The sequence below is a fragment of the Nannospalax galili genome, unplaced genomic scaffold, assembly GCF_000622305.1.
Source record: "Nannospalax galili isolate Female #2095 unplaced genomic scaffold, S.galili_v1.0 scaffold655, whole genome shotgun sequence".
In the NCBI taxonomy this organism is placed as follows: Eukaryota; Metazoa; Chordata; class Mammalia; order Rodentia; family Spalacidae; genus Nannospalax; species Nannospalax galili.
Window position 1 is genome coordinate 82,839 of NW_008337285.1, and position 21,953 is coordinate 104,791.

The window sequence follows — 21,953 nt, forward strand, 5'->3', positions numbered from 1 at the left end:
AATGGGTTTTTTTCTGTGTAAGATACTCTATAGAGTAAATTATTACATTTAATCCTCAGCATAACTGTGGGAAATGGGTATTAATCACTCCTACCTTGCAGGTGATGATCCTGATGTCTACAGAGGCAAATCCTTTCCTCAAAACCACATAGGAATTAGGGGAGAGCAGGGATTCATACTCAGGTTGGTCTAATTTAAACTCAGGTTTTCCCTGTTATGCTATGTCTCCCCTGTTGTCTCTGACCCCTCAGCCTTATTGGCATAACTGAGCATCCAGGGGAAGGATTTAAATGCCCTTTACAGTGCTCAGGAGGCAGGGACTTCAAGAAGAGTGCTGAACTACAATTGAGCAACACAGTCTGCTCTTTTCCTACGTTCCAGAAGGCCGGCTGATAGGAACCTGCTAGATTAGCTACCCCAGAGGCTTCCAGAAGAACCCAGCAAAACTTTTTGCTGAGCTTTCAAGGACCCTGGGAGAGCTAGAAACTTCTGTGTGACACACGATAAATAGGCCTCTTGCCTAAGCTCTAGGTTTTCAAGGACTCTGGATCTCAAGATTTTAGAAAGGCATGAGAGTGAAGACAGAAATAAGGGCCCTTTGATAGCATCTATGAGAGGTTCTGGCTTCTTAACATGTTCCTCTGAGCCTGGAAATTCACACATTTTCTCCCCTCTGTTGCCTACCACCTCTAAATGTTGCCATTGTTTACTTATTACTCTGCTTTAACTTGTTTTCTGTTTGGAACTGACTTTACCTGGAGACAAGCAGACAAGGTTCATCATGGAACAGTGGGGATCCAGGTTTGTGGAGCTGCATGAATGCAAAGCATTTTACCTTCAGCATTCTCAGAGTGCTTGCCTGGGAAATGCAGCAAATGGCACTTACCTTAAGAGTCTGAGATAGAGAGTGTCCGACAAGGCAGTGGATACGGAAGCATCTAGAACAACAGCTGCCATACAGGGTTCAAAAAGCATTTGGGAGAAATGTGACTTGATGCTTAAGAAATGTCAATCTTCCATTTCTGTAGTTGGTTCTGCTCTTTCTACTTAGAACAATGAGTTTGGATTCTCTAAGGCAAAGCTCCTGTGTGCCACTGAGTTACAGTGAAAAGATAGAAGCTCATCGTGTGGTCTGTCTCCTGTCCCCATTCAAAAGGACAGGGAAAGCTCCAAGCTAAAGAGCTCTCTTGTTGCAAGAAAACAGCACCCTCGAGGCAGGTGATCTGTCTCCTCTACTGTGGGCCTCAGAAGCTTGGAGCTCACAACTTGTGGGCTACAGTTTTAGAGAACAAATAAACTTCAGTCTTTTCTCAGAGCCTCTTGACTAGAGAGCAAAACTGGTACTGCAGCAGGAAGACCCAGCATGTCCCCTCCTACCCTTTCTCTTTACATAGTTGCTTCACTGTCTTTCTAAGAAACACACAGGGCACTCCTTTAGTGGTCAAGTCTACCCACATGTGATTCTAATCTGAGATGTACCTGGGCAGGACTACTTGAAAAGATAGACTAGAGCATCTCCTGTTGAGTAAGGTAGACCTGTAGCCTCTCTCTGGTCTGGTTCACCAGTCTGCTTGGTGTTATCTGTCAGTGCTGAAAAGCTTCCTTCATCAGCTTGGTGTCACAGGTATAACTTTGTCTAAGAAAATTAAGGAGGAATTGGGCTAGCCAAGGCCTCCAGGAGGGGCACTGACAAACCCTGGACAGTCCTTTCCTTCCTGTTTTGTTACTAGGGAGAAGCACATAGTTCTATTGCAAGCCTATAGTCTACCTTATGAGTAGACTATAGGAATGTACACATTAACAGGATCCATAAGTTATTATATTGCTGTGTGTGGTATTTGATGACATTTCATATTGTATACTAATTATCTAACATCTAGACATGTAAACCTCCTGCCTCGTGTCATTCTCTCCAGAGCCACAGACTAGGGATGATACTGCAGAGCACCCAGCTTCAAACCTAGTAGCCTTTAGAGAAGGTAACCTCTCTTTCTCCCTAAGAGATGTCCATTCAAACTACTTGAATTCCTCTGAGAATGAGGAGCTCACTACATTTCGAGGGAACTCATCTAACAACTGGCAGCTCTATTTACTAAAAAGCTTTTCTCATCCTGAGTAAGGATTTGTCTTACTGAAACATTCTCCCTAGATTTATTACCTCTGGGCAACATAAGTTTGCTTTTTTTGTCCCATGATGTCCCTGAGACTTTGTAGAGACCACAACCTTGTTTTCCTATCCCTGCTCCCTCTCATGTTTTATCTGAAGGAGAAGGGCCCCACTCTCCTTGTCCATGTCTAATGGTCACTGGTATTTCTGCACACTTCTGAATTCTGGTCACATTTCAAACAATCATAGATGCCAAACATGGTGCTACATACCTTTAAGCCTAGCACTGGGGATGCAGAGGCAGGCAGATCTCTGTGAGTTCAAGGCCAGCATGGTCTATATAATGAGTTCCCGGCCAACTGAGACTGTAGGGAGACTTTGTCTCAAAAAGCAAAATAGGTTGTAGGAGTAATATGGTTCCCTTTGGCTTTCAAAACTAGCTAGGCATTGTTTATCTCTCACATTGTCTCACCCCTCCAACATGGTTTTCCCACTTAAGGTGCCCCCATTTCCCCCCTTTCTCCCTTAATAATGCCCTTCTCCTACAATCCTACCTCTTGACCTCCTTCTTTCCCTTTATCCCCTAGGTTCTTTGTATACTATCGCCTAGATATACCCTTCCCTCCCCACCTCCCTTAAACTAACCCAATTTTTATCCATATCTCCCGTATTAAGGTCTGTTTCCTACTGTTCTTCTCTTTCAGGTTCTTTCTTTTCCTTTACATTCCTGTTTCCTTTCCATTTTCCTGGTTCCTGTAGTTATGTCTGATTACATATTCATTTATCAGGGTCTGGTTCTAGGATCCACATATGAGGGATAACTATGTCTAGGTAAAGCTTATCTGAGAGCTGGTCTTTGCCCAAGATTTACCTACATGACACACAGTAATTAAAAGTACCAGACTGGTGGAACTAACCTTGAATGTTTAACAGACATACTTTGAGGCCTATACTAATTTGATCAGGGGGACATAAAGGACAGTTTTTGATCCTTGCCTGTGGAGACCATCCACATCCGCATTCGGCCATGTTCCGCATTTGGCCTTGTTCAGGCTTGTCTGGGCTTGTTTCTGGAATCCTGTTAGAACCAGCTTTTCCTGGTAACTGCTGATGCATGGGTCGACCAATCCAAAATAGCCACCTAGTATTTTCTACCTATCAGAGTAAGGCCACCAGTAAGTGGAACCGCCAATCGGTGTGAAGGCCCCTCCCACGGGCTGGATTGTATATAAGGGCACGCCCGAGCCCGCTCGCGCTCTCTCCGTCCCCACCATCGCTGTAACTTCTTCAATCCTGCAATAAAGCTCAGCTGACGAGAAGGATTCCAGAGTTGCGTCTTCCTTGCTGGTCAAAGGAAACTATAACCAAAGATTAAAGGAGCCAATATAATTTCTTAAGAGTCCATATGCATAGCTAAAGGCTACAAAACAACAATACCAGACAAGCGATACCTTCTTTGGAGTTGTTGGCCAGGGTGGCCAAAGGGACTCCCAGATAGTAACCCAGCATAGAACTGGGAAAATGAACAGCAGACCCCAATCTTATCTAAAGGAATATAGACAACTGATTACCGCTAGATGAGGAACAGCTGACCTTCCTAAAACAAAGCGCTCTAGATAGGCTGACTAGATCCACCAGAAGAGCAAGTAGTGGGGAATGGCTGGAGGTGCCGACAACACAGCAGACAGTCAGGGATATCAGAGTATAAGGGCTCTAGTGGGGGGAAGGAGGCTATGGAAGGGTGCCATCTGGGAAGTGGGTGAAATCTACCTGATGACTTTATATCCATGCTTAGATGCCAAGGAGCTCAGAAAGTAACCGACTGTGATTGGTAATAATCTGATATATAGAGATTAGAAATGCATGTGCAAACATCTTAATGTCAATTGCATTAAAAATGAATTTTTCTGTATGAAACTTTATACTGAGTACAATATTGTATAACTGTAATAATTCAACTGTAAACCTAAAAATTTATAGCCAATTCTGAAAAAGATGCATCTTAGCTTAGAAAATTGTTATTGAATATGTCAATGCTGATGTAATGAAATGCTTCTTCTAAGTATGTGGTTATTAAATAAATAATTTTTTTAAAAAGTAAAAAATAACAAAAAAAGCAAAAGAAAAAATAAAAGAAAAAGATCATAGCTATCATTTAGTAAGCACATAAACTTTCTGATTTAACTCCCCTCACCTAAGTTCATTAAATCCTCATAACTATCCAAGTGATATAGGTATTGCTAGTCACATCTTACAAGTGAGAAAACCGAGATCCATAGAGTTAAAATAACTTGCCTGATATTCAACAGATATTAAAACTTAATGTTAGAGCTTGAATTCAGAATTAGAACCCAAAGTTGCCTGTCTCCATGTTTTAACCTGTTTTCTAATTCATCAACGTGGTTTTTAAAAGATGGCACACACGGCTCTTTCATTTTATGAAACCTGCCTCTGTACATGCTATCTAAACTGATACTGTTGTCATTTCTGATAATGCCACATATCAGTTCATGTTGAGCTGGGTGCAGACTTAAACTCTCCAGGACTGTGGCACAGGGACTGCAGAGAGTTCAAGTTTGACCATTTTTCCACATGTCAACAAAGCCCCTGACCTTAAAGAGACTTATTCCAATTTGGGGTTGGCTGGTTGGTCCTCAGGGTGATGGGGAACCAAACAGGAAAGGTGCCAAGAATACGCAGAGGTACAGAGGTGCTGCACAAACCACTTTATTTGGATAATAAAAACCTAGGAAGGTGGCTGTATATATGAGGAAACATTTGTAGCCAATGAACATACAGTTCTTTGTTACCATTTCTGAAACCAGTATGCAAAGAGAAAAATAAGCTTTGCTCTTGATTTTTGCAATAAACTGAAAATCTCCACCACAGGCAGAAAGAATGCTTAACTGGAGGTGTGAGCTGAAGGCCTTATCTCCCTGGAGCCTCTCATCCTCTTCCTATCTCCTAATCCTTATTTCTGGGAGGTCATTTTAATTAGCAGGCTGTCATGGTGACTCAGCCTGCTGCTTCCCCAGAACGGGAAGGGAGTATACTCCTCTGGACCCATTCATCACACAAAGGCACTTTTAAGCTTCAGAAAAAATGCACAATGTTTAGCTTGCTTCACCTTGGGAACTGCTTCTGCTGTTGTTTTATCTTATCTCTCCTACCTGCCTGGGGTGCATTCCTTTGTCTTTTGCTTCCCTCTTACCTGGTAGTCACCCTGCTCTCATTGCAGAGTATGAGGGCTCACCTCCCTGGATCCCTGTTACCAGGAACTTGTAGACCTTAACTATGGTAGATCTTTTGGAATGAACGAGCAATATTTTGTTATGTTTTGTTTTTGGAGCTAGAGTTTCAATTAAACTACCCAGGAAGTTGAAAAAATAGTTCTCAGAACAGTTTCCTGAAGTGGCATGCCAGGGCTTGACGAAATCGGAGAGCAAGCAGCTTATAGATACAGTGACTATGTTTCTAAGACCACTGTGATTTCAAAAATTCTGTTCCATTGTTCCCAACCATACATTTGCCCTTGACTTGGGTGCCTGTTGCTGTTGCTTTGGATCTGAAAGTATGGAGACTACACTTAGGAGGCTGGAAAAAACCATAACTTATTTTAAAATTAGCCATGTGTAGTGTGGCTTCACAACTCTTAAATGTAAGGAGGGGGCTTTCGGACAACTGACCTGAGATGGAAATGCTTAGGAGGGGTATGTAAGTTTTCCTCTATGATATATAAAATAGCATCTGTGCTGACCTGCCTCCAGTCTCCTCTTTTGCTCAGCCTTAAGCTGAAGACTCACAATTGATTTTCCATTGGAAAAGGAAAAAAAAAAAAATGATGAAATTTCTTTCCTTTTTCCCTCCCTTTCACTAGCTTATGCATTATCCCTCAAAACCCTATCCTGGAAATCAGAGAAAGGCAATTAATTTCATGCCCCAGGAGGAAATACATGTTCCTGCTCCCACAAAACTTCTGGGCTCCGTGTCTTTAGAAGGGGGTTGAAGGGTCTTTGTGGTTCAGTGAGTTCTTCTTGTCCCCTTTGCCATTGGGGTAGTTGCTGGCTGGGCCCCGCGGGAATGGGTGCTTGTAAGGAGGGGGTTTTTCTTTCCTGCAAAGAGGGAGATAACAGAAAGAGAAGACAGCATATATACACACTGTAATGAAATCACTGTGTGAACATCTATCTCCCCCACTGAACAGTGACCTCCTTGGGGCAGCAGCCTTGCCTTCAGTGTGTCTCCACAACACAGCTCACAGTCTGGTTAGAAGCAGTCATTGTATCAATGAATGTCTGCTAGATGGATGGATACATGCATACATTGTGTCATTCTAGATCTGGAGGAAATTCAAATCTCCTACAGCTCCAACATCGTACTTTGCCACCCTGACTCCAACTCATTCAACACTTTACATGTGGAATGGGAATGAACAGAAAGGTTATAGTTTGGAAATAGCCAATAGAATTACACAGCCTGTTTTGGGGTCCCAAGGCTTGAAAACCATTGGTGAATTAAAAAAAAAAGAGAGTTTAACTTGGGAGGCCAAGGGATATCATTCCCTGCATGATCTTCATGGGCTCCAGAGTCCCCTTTTTATTCCTCAGAATAGCCTAATCATAGCAGTTCACAATGTTGTCTTCCCAGCAAGCTTAGGATCTTGAAAAGCAGAGGTGCATCTGTTTTGCCTCTGTGTCCTAGCACGTAGTGCCTAATACAGTACCACTATATTTCAGCAGTCACATGAGGCAATGAACTCCTCATGAGCAGGAACCATATTTTGTCCACTTTTGCATTTTATCTCATTCAGTGCCTTGTTATATTTTTAACGGATAACTTGATTTATATAGTCACAGGACCACGATTATATCCAGTGAGAAGATTGGGCTTTTATGTACAAAAGAAATTGTTCTGAATTCCCAAGTAGGCTATACACAAGAGGGAAAGACTTGGGCAAGAGTTTTAACTTCTTTGAATTTCATTTGTAAAGTGAGAATGAAATATTCCAATCTTAATGGTGTTGTGAGGTTAAATGAGATAATACAATATGAGCGAACAACTCTGGTGTCTGCTTTCATGCTATTATTTTCTAGGTGCTGAGTGTAATTCCTGAGACTCTGGAGGTGACAAAGCTGGAGACAGAAGTTGATGCTGTCCTCAATTTGTTTACATTCAGTAGAGGAGATAGCTGTGCAAAACAACCACTCAAAAGACTGAGGCATGAAGCCAGATGCCAGAAATAGGGAATCTAGTGGGCTGTTTGAACTGAAGAAATGGCTTGTGGCCATTGTGCTCTGACCTTGGAATGACTGTTTCATTCACAGCTGATGAGTTGCAAATTGGGTAAAGATAGGGTAAATGTCAGCATACCAAGTATACCTGGCCTTGGCATATCTCCCTTCAGCCTCAGTGCCTGAAAACCCATCCTCCTTGAAGATCTGTCTAACATGAGGTGGCTGTGTATAGCAGGTGAGATGCACCTAAACACCAGTGCTCTTCAACACCTACAAACAAACAATGTGATCTTTATGAGTTTTTTTTTCATTTGCAGTGCCAGGGTTGGAACCCAAGGTTTCATGCATACTAGCCAAGTGCTATATACCTCTAAGCAACATCCTAAGCACTGAGACAATGTGATCTTGAAGCAGAAGCTTACACTTCTTCCTTTGGTAAGGCAGCTCTAGGTAGATGAAGACATGGCAATAAGATGCATATTGGCTAATGATGAGCGTAAGTGTGTAAAATAAACTTGTGGGGGGCAGGGAGCGTGTTTAGGAAGGCAAAGAGCATCTGTAATCAAAGATGGAGTGCAGAGTAGGAAAGGAGCCCCTGGCTGGCAGAAGGCAAGGGCTGTTCTCTCCTTCTTAGGTCTCACTAACTTTGGGGCCTTCCCTTGCCAGGTTTTTGCATCACTTAGGACACCATATTTTTAGTTTATTTATTTTTATTCTATGTGTATGTGTGTATTGCCTGCATGTAGGTAAGTGTACCCGTGTCGTGCAAGGCTCGCGGAGGTCAGAAGAAGCCATTGGATCCCCTGGGACTGGAGTTAAGGACAGTTGTTAGCTGCCATGTGGGTGCTGGGATTCGAACCTGGGTCTTCTGCAAGAACAACCAGTGTTCTTAACCACTGGGCCATCTCTCCAGCCCCCTGGACACCATTTAATCCCTCAGCTGCCACTTCCCAGGGGTGGGGTACATGTGTTTCATGGGACAGTGAGTTTGATGCACTTGCTTTTTCTCTCTGATTCCCAAGTCAGGCCTGGTGTGGAGCAGGTACCACTAGAGTGTGTGGGGAATGGAAGTAAACTTTGGGTCTTATGTTTACTATCACTTCTCTGACAGATTGTCTTGGCCTTGCTATTGTGGTATGCTTTGGTGGGGCCTGTTTCTTGGTTTCCCAACACAGGATGCCCTCTTTTCTCTTTCTACTCCATCAATATCAACTTTTCATGACCTTTAAAACTAAGTTCAGATCTCACTTCCTCTCTGAAGCCCTCCTGGATTTGCCTGCTGACTGCCAAATACTTGCCAGATAGTATGGGAGAGCGATATCTTGTTGGGATTCTTCTGTAAGATAAAGAACTTGAAGAAGATGATTTCTGAAGACTTCCTCAGTTGCTTTCAGAGCTTATTTAGGACTTCAGCTGTATGACTCTCCACCATGCGCTAAAGATGCAGAAGTGAACAAGACTCTTCAAGGAGAGCCCTGTCTAATGGAAAAGTCAGAACTGCAGAGATGGCAGGACCTACCCCACAAGAGTATGTACATAGCACAGCTAGGAGCTCAGCTAAGAAGACTATTCTCTCCTACCTGGGAAGAGGGAGAGGGAGACAGGATGTGACTTGGATCCAAGTTTTGACGTATTAGTCAAAATTCACCATCTACTAGGTGACAGGTAAAAAATTCCAGGAGGAGGGAAAACGATGAACTAAGATGTAGATGCATGAAAATGGCTAGCACGCTTAGAATGATGCATTCGGTGTGAAGTGGTGCTCCCCAGGGGAAGGAGGCAGGAAATTAAATTTAGAATATTGGTTGGGGACTTGAGTAGCAAGAAGAGATATTGGAAGCTTATTCTGAAGGTAGCAGGGGGCCACAGAGTGAGGACATGTCTGTTATACAGTTGAGTACTTACTGTGTACTTTTGGATACTTACTGTGTACTGTTGTGCATTGTTATATTTGCATGTATAAATGTTTGCTCCCAATGGGCTGATGTTATCTCTGATCCTCTAGGACTCACTACACTCCTGGCACAGGATGAACTCCAGTGCTGAGTGGTTATCAGTCCCTTATACACACACATCATAATGTCACAATGCAGCCAGTGCTCATGGCCTGTGACAGAGCCTGAGCCCACCTGGTGAAAGCCTGCCAACCTCCATGTTCATGTTCTGCCAACACACAGAGGTACCCTTGACCTATTCTTTTCCCTGTTGGTTTTAGCTTTATGGTTATGACACTGTGATCCAAATAAATGTAGGGTCAATGCTGAGCCTGAGCTCCCAGTGCTTGCACTGCTGCTTCTCCCCAGGGCTCCTTCATGAAGGGCAGCCCAGCACCCATGATGCCAACAGGCTTCTGCCAGCCCTTGGGTAGAAAGTGACACGTAGCAATTATCCATTGAGATGGGAGAAAACAAAGATTAATTTTGAGTCAAAACATGTAATTTTCCTTTAAAACTAGAACCGTTCTTTTACTTAAGCTATTTGATGCTTGGGTGGAAAATAATACAAGGGGGGGAGCACTGAATCCCAAAGTAGAGCTAGGAGCATATATTTCTGGGAATTCATTCTTAAAGGGTTAACAGCCGATCTGGAGCTGAGTGGTGTTCACAGAGGCTCACCCACAACCATAAAGCAGTGCTGTGGGGTAGGCAGGGAGCTAATTTGAAATTTCTAATATAAGAGGTTAAAAACTTGCCTCAAGCCTTCAAATCTTGATGGGTGAGGATCTTTGCTCAATAGGCTGTCAAAGCTTGTCAGGGTGCTCTGAGCTGTTAGAAGCAGAACCCTAAGAACTGTTCCCCACACTTCTGGCTCAGTTTCAAGCCCTCCCCCACACCATCTATCTGGAAAAACCTTTCCTGACTGAGACTGCGCACCCCCACATAGAGGTAAGGCCCTGGGCTCCAGTCCTCACTCAGCCCTCACTTGACCAGCCCCTCTGCTCCCTGGGCCTCAATGTCCTCATGTATCATGGTCACTGAAGTCTCTCCTTAAGTGTCAACACTATTTTACTGATCTGTGACCATGCTACATATGAGAAAAAAAAAGTGGTGAAAGATGGGATAATTTTTATGCAGGTCAACAGGCGACCCAAAAGAGATAATCTCCAAATTAATTTGTAAATGGGATTCTAAGAATTCTTTTTGAGTTTTACAAAGCTTTAATTTTAAAAAATATTTTATTAAAAAAATTTATGTGTATGAGCCTGCATGTACGTAGGTACACCTGTGTCGCGTAATGCCCGAAGAGGTCCTGGAACTGAAGTTATGGACAGTTGTTAGCTGCCATGTGGGTGCTGGGAATCAAACCCAGGTCTTCTGCAAGAATAGCTAGTGCTTTTAACTGTTGAGTCATCTCTCCAGGCCAAAGCTTTAAATTTTTAGTAACTTTAGCCAATCAAGAATGACTTCTAAGAATGAACTGAGCACTTTCCTCCAGAGGTGACCTCCTCAAAGGCAGGGTCAAGCCTTAATCACCAGATCATTCCTGCACTACCCCCACCAGAGCTGGATACAATGTGCTATATTTACTAGGTGAATGAGTAAAGGCATAGATGGGCATGTACATGCAGACATGTATAGGGCAGTGTGGACACTGCAGGAGGACAGAAAATAAAGAAATGATCCCCCTTCAGGGGTTCTAATACCCCAGAACAGCAGATGCAAAATCTTCAGATGATTTGTGCCCAATCTGAGACAAGGTGTCATTGGAGCACATGGCCACACAGACTGTGTGGTTCAGGTGTCAGAGGCAGGACTCACTGAATTGTGTAGAGCATAGGCTTGAGACCTCATCCTGCCCAACTAGGTATGTCAAGGGACTTGTCATAGGCTATCAAAAGCTGGTTAGGAATTTGGGACTGTAACCCAGAAAGCAGAGGAGATGAAAACATGTTGGGGCATCCACTGCGTCCAGGGCATTGTACTAAGCTTGTATCTGATCTTCAAAACCTTATTTGGAAGTTGCAGTTGTTATGTTTTTTCAATAGGCAGGTAGAGAAAGGTTTTAAGATGCCAAGAAACTTGCCTAGAATCCCATTGTTCCTAAGATCCTGACATAGAATCTGAAACCTGCTGATGAAACTCAACTGTGGTGGAGTTTAGATGGCTTTCAAATTATGAGAGCCTAGGATGAATCCCTGGTTGTGCTGTAGACTCTGTGTCCTCAGGGACTCCTCTGCCTCTTTCTGAGCCTCCTTTTCTTTGAGTGTAAAATGAGAAATACTATATATATATATGGACCAAATAAGATGATGTACACAAATTTCTTCATACAGTAACATTGATTTATATTTTTATTAATAATAGATGAAGGAGGAAGGCTAAGCTCCTGAGATACCAAAGTGCATGGTCAATGTCAGTGGAAAGAATAATCTGGAAGGAGTAGAAAGTTGAACATTGCCACATCATTTTAGGAGGCTGGACCAATAGGGGAATAAGAGGTGGGGGCCAGTGATTGGGCAGTGCTAGCACACTCCAGGTGCCACTGGATGCCACTGCCCAGATGCTCACTGAGCTCTCCACCAGCAGACATGGGAACTCCCAGCACTTCAGGCTGCTGCCCCGTTCTCAGATAAGATGGATGCTCACCTCCCAACCTTCTCTCCTCACTGGACCTGCAAGAGGATCCATTAGAGGAGGGAGGTGTCCTCTCTCACCAAAACCTTCAAATCTTGAGGGAAAGGGACTGTCCTAGACCACTAGCATATTTGTATACCTGGCACTAGTACTTAAATGCACACCTCACCATAACCTGAAAAGTATGTACAACAAGGCCTGCTTTACAGATTAGGAAACTGAAGAATTGGAGTCCACATGGGGGGGGGGTTGAATATGTAAACAGCCAGACTAACTTAGATCAGTGCTGACCATGGCTCTCTAATAATGCTCCATCCCTAGAGATTCCCATGATGGTCCAGAAATGAGATCACCCCTTAGTATTGGAGACAGGGTATCATCTGACTGAACATGCTGATATGTAGACAGTGTGGATTGGGGCTCAGAGACGCACAGCTCACTGCAATGCAGAATGCGGGCCCTCAGCTCAATCAACCAAAGGAGTCAAGGGACTTATCCTGGGGCATAGGTTGGCAATCTAGGAGACAAGCCCAAAACTAGAGGACATGAGGGTTCATGGATACCTTATGCTTTGGAAACGCACCCTTTAAACCCAAACATTTCCTGTGGGAGGGATGAGGTTGCCCTTCCTGTGTCACAAATGGGAAACTGGGGGCCAGCATGAGGCTAAGGGATGCTTCCCTGAACACAGACCTGGTGAAGCAGATCCAAGCCCAGACTGCTTGGGTTGACTACTTACCGAAGCCTTGGCACGGGGACCGCTATCTTCTCAACCAAGGGGTTCAGCCGGTAATAATCCAGAAATGTTCTTGCCACGTTCTGCCCCAGCTTCATATCTATAGGTGTGTGTGTTAAGAAGCTATTTTGAAAAAAGACTGACACAGAGTAAGAAGAGACCTAGGAATGCAAAATGAAGTAGCAATAAAGATGGCAACACTACTCACTATTCTACAGTCTTGGTGTGCACTGTCTTCTTAGGTCCTCACAAAGCACTCAAAGATAATTACTATTATGACCTTCTTTTCACAGAAAATGAAACTAAAGCACACAGAACAGAAGTAAGGGAGGGGAGCTAATACAGGGTCTAAGTAATCATACCAAAGTCTTTGCTCATAGCTTTTAGATATCACTGGACTTTCCCAGTCTGGATTCAGGTAGACCAGGAATGAAGTCTAATGAACAAGATTCAAAGACAAGATAAACTTTTGTGAATGTAGATGAAGGATTGCCTGACCTTCAGGAACCAGTCATTTTACTTGAGTAACCTCAGGAATAGTGGGAAACCCTCTGATTCCAAAGAGGAACACCATTCCACCTTGATCCTCAACCAATAATGAATCCCTAAGGTATAAATTTATACCAGATTTATTAAAGTACAAATGCACTAGGGAAGGAGAAAAGGCCAGTTCTATAGTGACCATTAATACCCTGGTATTAATCAGTACAACAATCATATATCTGCCCCATGCATTATATTCACATCTCTGGGCTTTCACTCCTGCTATTTCCTTTGCCTGACTCTCTGTTAGCTAATCTACAGCAGTGGGTTCTCCAATAGCTGCTGTCTCTTCAGTAGATTTTCAGAATCCTCCTCACTGTCCTCACAGGGCTGTAAGTGATGGCTTTGGAACAGACTTCATTGAAAGTGCCTGTCACTTCTCCAAGTATAGAAAGTAGGTGTTTACCCACAATTGTTCCTCCACAATCCTCCCTCAGTTCCAAACATCCAAACCATCACCAGACCTTCCCCACAAGATTTCTCATAACTTGAATTTGTTTATCTCTTTCCATCTCCCAGAATAGGCCAGCATCTTCTTTCCCCTGGACAACTGTCACACTTTTCTGGGGCCCTTGTCCCAGGATAGCCCCCTCCACGACATTTTCTGCAGTGAAGCCAGGAGCACTGTTTTATATCACAGACTGTGCCACTCAGCTGGCTAAAATCCTTCAAGTGACTCCCAGTTACCTTTGAAGTCCCAATTTCTGCCATGATTTACAAGGCTATTCATAGCTTGTTATTCTATCAGGTCTGTGCTTGCAGTCTCCCACCTCCCACCCCTGCCCTTCACATTCCTCTAATCATGAAACTTCTAGGTCTTTTCCAATACCATGCACCCTCTTAGACACTCCCCTGCCCCATCCATGCCTTACAAGATCAGCTCCTTCTCAGCCTCTATAGCCCTTGGCTCAGTTGTCCTTTACTAGATAAATCCTTCTTGGTGCCCTTGCTTGAATACAGTCCCTCCTAGGTTTCCTCATGGCCTCTTTATCTAGTTCTCTGCCAGCCAGTCCATCACCATACTGCTTTTCAACCAGCTCTTCCTTTCAATGGCCCCTCTAGCCTACACATTCTATAGAGTGGAGGCCATATCTGTCTGATGCAACCACCTAAGTGCCCATGTGCTTGCCTGGTAGTAGTATGAAATATATATTTGTTAAACAAATGAATAACGATAGCTAATACGTAAGCAATATTTAATATGTGTTAGGCAATTTCATAACAACCCAATGAGAGAAGGCTATCACTACTGAGAGGTAGGTGACATCCCCAAGGGCTGGACTCCTTGTCATGATGAAGTTAAAGTTTAAACCTAGGAGCCTCCTCGCACTGCTTCTCTAGGTCCTGTAGCATTTCACATTTAAATCTGTTTCTCTTTCACCTACTAAATCATCTAAAACCTTACTCTACCGATGGATAAGACTCAGAGTCCTGACCCAGGAGCATGTGGAACAGGGGCATGCAGGGTAGCAGGACCCTGAGGCTGGTCTGAGACAGTCTCTGGAGAAGGACTATGTGTAGCTGCACTATAAAGGCAGGACAAGCAAAGAGGACTTTCAGAGGGTCTTAAGAGCAAGAGTATAGAAATGTTTTTCCATGTATCCAAACAAGCATTTCCTTAATCTTCCTTTCACTCTAAGTGAAAGAATTTTCCAGTGCACATCGTTGGTATCGGTCGACTCAGGTGAAACTGGGCAGGTCTGACTCCAGACCATGAATTTTCACTGCAAGGGGTTGTTTCCTGATTTGAAGGCACCTTCTCTGTCAAAACCTGAGTCATCCAAGACCAGTGTATGGTGGGAGAAGGAAAAACACCAGACAGGCTGTTTATGACAGTGAGAAGCACCTGAGGGCTGCTGTGCTCTGAGGCTGCCACCTGCTGCAGAGAAGGCTGACCTTCTCTGTCCCCTTCTCTAAAAAGCCCACAAGCTGGCACTGAGCATGGCCTTTCTGATCAGCAGCCCTTGGAGGCTGTCTCACAGCCAGAGCTTGCAGAGACAAGCTGGCTGCTTGAACCCAGACATTCTCTAGTTGACCTGGAGAGACCCAATCATGGATGTGTGTGGTGACAGGAAATGGTGCAGGACACAGAGGAAATGAGAGGTACCTATGGACTGGGCTAGAAAGTTGCAGCAGAAGTTCTGGAAGCAGATGTGTCTAACATAGATCCTGGCTCTGCCAGATACTACTGAGGTAGATTGTATTTTCCAAAGATATCCTCAACATTGTCTCAAGTCTCACAAACTATTCTAAAATGACCTTGACACTCCTTTCACTGCGAGGTCTTCTCTTTGAATTTTCATGGACTTATAACTTACTTCTAACCAAAACAATGACAGAGGTGGAAGATGTGGCATTGTGAGACTTCTGTGGTAAGATCAGACAAGGCAAGAAAACTGAATCCTAGTTGCTGGAATACTCTGTCTGGGGTCCTAAGCCTCTAGGAAAGCAGACTGACTGCCCTGAGGTCCTGAGACCATGTAAAGAAACAGTGGAGAGATTTCTTGTTTCCTTTGCTCCTACAGCACACTTCCATTCCATCTCCAGACATCATCATCCTACAACTGGGTCTGACTCCACAGTAGACCCTCCAGCTGAGACCTGCTCTGATGTCTGATCCACAGAGAACACGAAGGAATGGTGTTGTTTTAAGCCACGAGCTTTGGTGTGGGGGGGGGGCCAAAGACAGAAAGAGAGAACTACAACAGTTTAACTTTGTACAAGTCATTCTATTCCCCCTAAGCCTCAGTGTTCTTGTCTGTAAAATATCTGCTTCACAGGGTTCCTGGGTTGCAATGTACAGCTACATGTAGTTGCTATGTAGCACAGGACTGAATGAATGAATGAGTGGATAAGAAACAGAAAGAAACCTTCACCAGTCTATACTGAGAGCCAGACCCAAGGCACTGTAGGAGTTACCTTGCTCTTGAATATCTACAAGGGAAAGGGGTTGGGCTTACAGGAAAAACTGTAAGCTGTTAATCACTTTGGATGTGCTTGGTATAAAAGAAACTGTTGAAGATGGGTCTCCTCTGGGATGGCTCTCCTTCCCTTCTCCTGTCCAGTCCCAAACCCTCACTCACTCCATATTATTTCCTACAGTGGCTCCAATTGAGAAAAGGAACAGGACAAAAGGGTGAAGTTAGGGCAGAGATTGAACATTTTCAATTAAAACCAGAATTAGAAGAAAGATTTAAGATCTAGGTAAAAAGAAGCAATAATTTTCTTGGTCAGAACAATTTTCAACATATTGCAATATTAAGAGAGAAAAAATTGGGGTTGAAAACTCCCAGCCATTCACTATCCACAGAATTCTCAGGAGAGTCTGTCTGCTGAAAATCTTTCCATCCTCAAGTTCTTATGTAGGTCATTGGTCTTTTTCTCTCAGATGGCAGGGAATGGTTGGCCACGGGGCCAGGTGGGCTAGGAGCCTCAAAGTGGTGATGCTGGAGGATTCTGCTGGGATTGTTAGAAAGTTAGACTGAGCTGTAAGAGCCAGGGATTACGGTTAGATGAAGAAGAATTAGACAAATCCGCTTTGAAGTCTAGAGGAGGAAACCAATGTACCCCAGTTTACTATATTACCAAGCAGGCTGCTGCATTGTCACTGTCATCAAAGCAGTTATTACTTTTTTAATTTACTCTGTGCGATGCAGTTACTATCACCAACACTCACCATAGCCTAGTAAGACCAAAGCATAGTTCTACACACATTTTATACATGAGAAAATTGAAAATCAGAGCTTAGGTTATTAGCTCAGAGTCTTGTTCTCTGAAAGTGACAGAGGTAGCGTAGAGCTCTGGGGTCTTCTTTCTCTGGAGTATGATCATAACTCAACACAAAATTCTCTCACCATGTAGAGAGAGACGAATCCCAAATGGAGAAACTATGAAAGGCTTCATGGAGGTGGGTATGTAACAAAGATTTGAAAGACAAAGACAATCTTAAAAGGGAGAAAGTGGGCTGAGAATACAGCCCAGTGTCAGAGAACTTGCCCAACAAGCAGGAAGGCTTTGGGTTCAGTCCTTATTACTGTCCCCGCAAAGGGGGTGGGGAGTGATGGAAGCAAGAGTGGTCAGGGCCACAGCCATAAAGGAGAAGAGAGAAGGACAAGGTCCCACCTAGCTGAAGTCTACAGTGAAAGGTCAGGCTGTGACTCTAAGCTGTGGCCAGACTCATCAAGGATCTGACTGCCAAATTGAAGAAACTTAAACTTCTATTCTGTATGCAGTAAAAAACAAGCAGTGAATACTGGAGGTTATGTCTATCATTCTTTCATTTACTTTATAGTCATTGATCATTTATTGTGTTCATGATTCTTTGAAGGTTCAGGGTATTACGGTTAAAAACCAAATGAACTCAAATGTTAAAAGTAGAGACAGATCCTAGAATGTGTGGAAAACTTCCCAAAATATATAACCGTGATTGTAACAGTGCTGTGAGGAAAAGTTAGTCTTTAACTGAGGACAGTTGAGACATGAACAGGCTTTTCTGAGAAGGGGACATGCAAACTGAAAGTGGAGAGTGCTTGCAGCAGCACCTGTGAATTGAGAAGGGTCCTGCAAGAGAACAGAGGAACTGAACGTAGCTGGTAAGGAGAAAGGCAAGAGGGAGGTCTTAGAAGGCCTTCCTCTGGGCCACGGTAAACAGTTTGGACCCCTGAGTGAAAGAGGGGCTGCTGGACAGTTTGAACTGGGCAATGACACAGACTGATTTGAATTTATAAAAGATCACCACTAGGCTAAACACTAGAAGGCAAGCATGGGGAGCAGGCCCAGCAGCCAGGAGAGTAGTTATTGTCCAGTGGTCCAACATGTGTGCCTGGATAGCACAGAAGCAGTGAAGATGGGAATATGTATAGTGGGGTAAATCTAAAAAGATCTACTTACAGGAGGGAGGTGAGGCTGAAGAAGAGGAAGGAGGGAAGGCTAATGTCTTCATATTTGGCTTCAGTAGCTGGGTGGCTGGGTGGGTGGGGTAGTGTGCTGGGACATGGAATATGAGAGGAACAGCTTCAGGGGAAAGATGAGAGGTTCAGCAAGCTGCTGGCTGGGTTTGAGATACCTATAAGAGGTTGACAGCTAGGTCTTGAATCAGAAAAGGGGAAAAATCTGACAATAGAAATAGTTTCTGACTCATTAGCTCTTTGGGATTATTCATGCCCCACTTTTCATGCTGTGTTCCATCTGCTCAGCTCTGCATCTTCCTGCTCCTGGCTCTCAGACAAACACCTCTTGGGTTCTCAAGGGTTCTAGGAGAGAGGCAGTGACTGAGAAGCCTCTCTTCTGTGTCAAGCCTCAAATATGGAGCTCCGGATGAGTACACGTGATAGGGTCTTGACCACTAACTAGCCATGTAACCTGGGCCATTTCCCTATTGGCACCCTCTCTGTGAGTAAATGTGTGGTCTCTCAAGTCCTTTTCAGTTACCATGGAAGATAGCAAAGGTTTCAATTTAGTAAGCTTAGGAGAAGCTCAACATTCCACTCCTTTCATTCCACAAATGTTGTTGAGGAACTGATTGTGCTAAGTGATTTTAGCTCCTTGGGCACAGTGGGAGTAAAACTGACAACCACCCTTGCTTTGTGGAGTTTACAGTCTAGCCACAGGAGACAAAGGTAAATCTATTGCCAGAAGGTGATATACATAGTCAGATAAAGAACAGGGGAAGGGTATCTGGCAGGGAGCCAGTCACATCACTAACCAGGGTGGTCAGAGGGGGCTTCACCAAAAATGTGAGCTTGGGGGAGATCAAGGAGACCAGGCTAAGGATGAGCCTCCTCGTCAGAAATAAGAAACTTCACAAATCATTTCAATATCAGGTCTTGTAAAATCCAGCCTCATCCTAAATGGGATAAAAGCATCTACACACACACACACACACACACACACACACACACACACACTGGTATATGGCAGTTTCTACCTGTCAGAGCCCAAATTGCACACACCTGCCTCCTGGCCTGGGGCTCCTTCCCCTGTCCTGCTGCTTCCCTCACTGCCACCACAGCTCTGCAGCCTTCTGCACCCTTCTCACCCTCTGTAGCTCCTCCAAACCCACCAATGGGCTTACTTGGTCAGCCCTGCCTTGCCCTGCTCTGCAGAGTGTTGAGGTCCATGCCACTCATAGACCTTGGTGTATGCCACGTGCAGCTCTGATTTCTGTGTTCATTTTGCTGATGAGGACTCAAGTCACTTGCCCCATGAGGCACATCAAGTACTGGCACAAGGAAGACTGAAGGTCATCCACTCATTCATTCAATTACATGTTTGCAAAGTGCCTTCTATATAGCAGACACTGTTCTAAGAGTCCCAGGCTTCATGACAGTCCCTCCTTGCCATTATCCCATCTCCAAATCAGAAAGCTTAACTCCTACCTGGTCCCTATTTGGAAACCTCCACTTAGAAATCTTCCTTTATTCACATTGCTGTCCCTGCCAGCTACAGACGATCATCATTAAGGGGGAAGATTAATTCTGCAGAGGGGCCTGCCAAAGACAAATGATTTCTCTTGGGCAAGGCCAACAGCATTGCTAGAATATTAGGAGGCACCTAGCTAGAGGCCTCCAGGTAAAGCCAGAAGAACAATGTGAGGGTGAAATATCTTTTGTCTCTGCCTTCCTCACAATCCTCCTACAATGTTGGACAGGGTTTGGCTAACTAGATGAATCCTGCTCTGAAGTACTGGTGGAGGCTGCCTATATTATTGCAGAGACCTTTGCAATGGCAGGCACGTCCCCCAGGCATCCCTGGGTTTACAAAGCCCAAGAAATGGTGTATGTGTTTGTGGAGCGGGCAATAAAAACAGAGACTGAAAGAGAAAGAGATACAAACTGACAGGAAGCCGCACAGAGAAATTCATCAGGATGACATTGGAAGACACGACAGGAAGATAATCAGAAAGGCAGAGACTTAGACTTGAAAACTGAAGAAAAATGGAGTCATGGGCAAAGACAGGAAAATAGGGAGCAACTGACAGAAAGGGAGAGAATTTGATGAGAGAATGAGACACACAGACAATAGGACAAAGAAGGGAGGGACAGAAGGAGGAAGGGACAGAGGGAGGGATGGGGGGACAGAGGGAGGGAGGGACAGAGGGAGGGAGGGACAGAGGGAGGGAGGGACAGAGGGAGGGGGGACAGAGGGAGGGAGGGACAGAAGGAGGGAGGGACAGAGGGAGGGAGGGACAGAGGGAGGGAAGCTGAGACAGAGGGAAAAGGGGAAACGAGGGGAAGAGACACAGTGTGAGCTGAAGAGACAGAAACAGTGAGAGGCAGAGGACAGAGAGGAAGGAAAAGTTCAATGACAGGGAGGCAGCTTCTTGGAAAGGGCGGGTCTTTTTTCTGAGCTTACCCCAGGGAGAGCGAGGCAGTCTACTTGTGAATGGGGGACAGTTCCCAGATCATCCAAGGATGAATTGGAGTGTGGGATAACTCCCTATGAGTTTCTATTGTCACTGTGACAAATGGCATAAACTTGGTGCCTCAAAGCAAGACATGTATTTCTATACAGTTGTAGGGGCCAGAGGTGGAAGTTTCTCTGAACCACAATCAAGGTAGCGCTGTACTTCCTCAGGAGACTTCAGGGGAGAAAACTTCATTTCCAGTGGCTGCTGGCATTTTGTGACTTGTAGCCATCAGTGCGGTCTCTGCCTCCTTGGTCCACTGCCCATTCCCTCTCTCACACACATGGCATAGAGGGCCCACCCTACAAGACAGAATATATTCCATTCTCACGAGCCTTAACAAAAGGCAAGATGGTGTCCTCCATGCAATTCTATGAGTGAGAGGAATTGGGCCAACAGGAAATTAAATAGCATGGAGAAACAGAAAGAACATGCACATAGAAGTATAAAGCAATTTTCAGGTCCGGCATTTCTACAGGGGAAGAGAACCTGAACACCAAAAATATACAATTGTTATTTTAAATTAGTTTTTACTCTATTTCAATTGGTTCTCCTTTCTGATCAGTCCTGGGAGCCAGCTTAGCATCTGGAACACTCTGAGTTGGATGGGTGCTTTGCCACTGAGCACCCTCTGCCCAATTGAGAGAAACTGTACCTTACTCTAACCACAACCTGTGTTTAAGCTTTGGTAGATACTTCAACTTAAAGAGCTGGAAAAACAATACTGTCCAGCTAAGGACTAAGCCCCAAATAGGCCAGAGGGCCAGAAGTCCCACTACTAGAATTCACCCCTTTCCCAACAGCAAAGAGAAATAAGCAGCACAACCATGGTGGACACCACACTTTTGAGGGACCTCAGTACTGGTCACTTCTATGTTCTTTCAGAACACAGACTGCTGACAACCTAGAGGACTAACCTCAGATGCTGCATCACTGTCTATAACACATGGGCCTGAAAGATGAGGGACTTCAATCTTGGGGGACCTACAGAGAAAATGAGTAACTCAGGATCCAACCCAGTACACACAGTGCCAACCCCGTTATTCACAGCCAGAGAAGCCATAAGGAATGTACACTGAAGTTCATTGGGAACTAAACTCAACACTACATAAGCATACCCCTAATAATGCCTGCAAAGACTGTTTCCACGGAAAAAGTAGCGGTTTTAGGTTCCAGAGATTAGGTTCTAGGTGTCTTTGGAGGTCATTATTCAGACTACTCGTTCCTCCTGAGTCCATCTGCTTAATAAGATCTAAGGATGAAGGCGCTGGGGAGTGTCAGGAGAGAAGTTCATGTCCTTGTGTCTGACTATTGCCTCAGTCTCCAAAGTGATCTTTGGACCTTCAGTCTCCCT

General features: G+C 44.4%; 1 protein-coding gene across 1 annotated transcript in view; it reads right to left on the reverse strand.

Moving 5' to 3' along the window:
* Window positions 1–6,025: 6,025 nt before the first annotated feature.
* Agbl4 (ATP/GTP binding protein like 4) overlaps window positions 6,026–21,953 on the reverse strand; it is a 1,438,400-nt gene continuing 1,422,472 nt past the window's right edge. The window contains exons 12-13 of the mRNA XM_017797967.1: window positions 12,655–12,751; window positions 6,026–6,219 (exon numbers count right to left, since the gene is read on the reverse strand). Coding sequence (XP_017653456.1) covers window positions 6,099–6,219; window positions 12,655–12,751 — 218 coding nt within the window. The 3' untranslated portion in view covers window positions 6,026–6,098. The remainder of the gene's footprint in view (window positions 6,220–12,654; window positions 12,752–21,953) is intronic.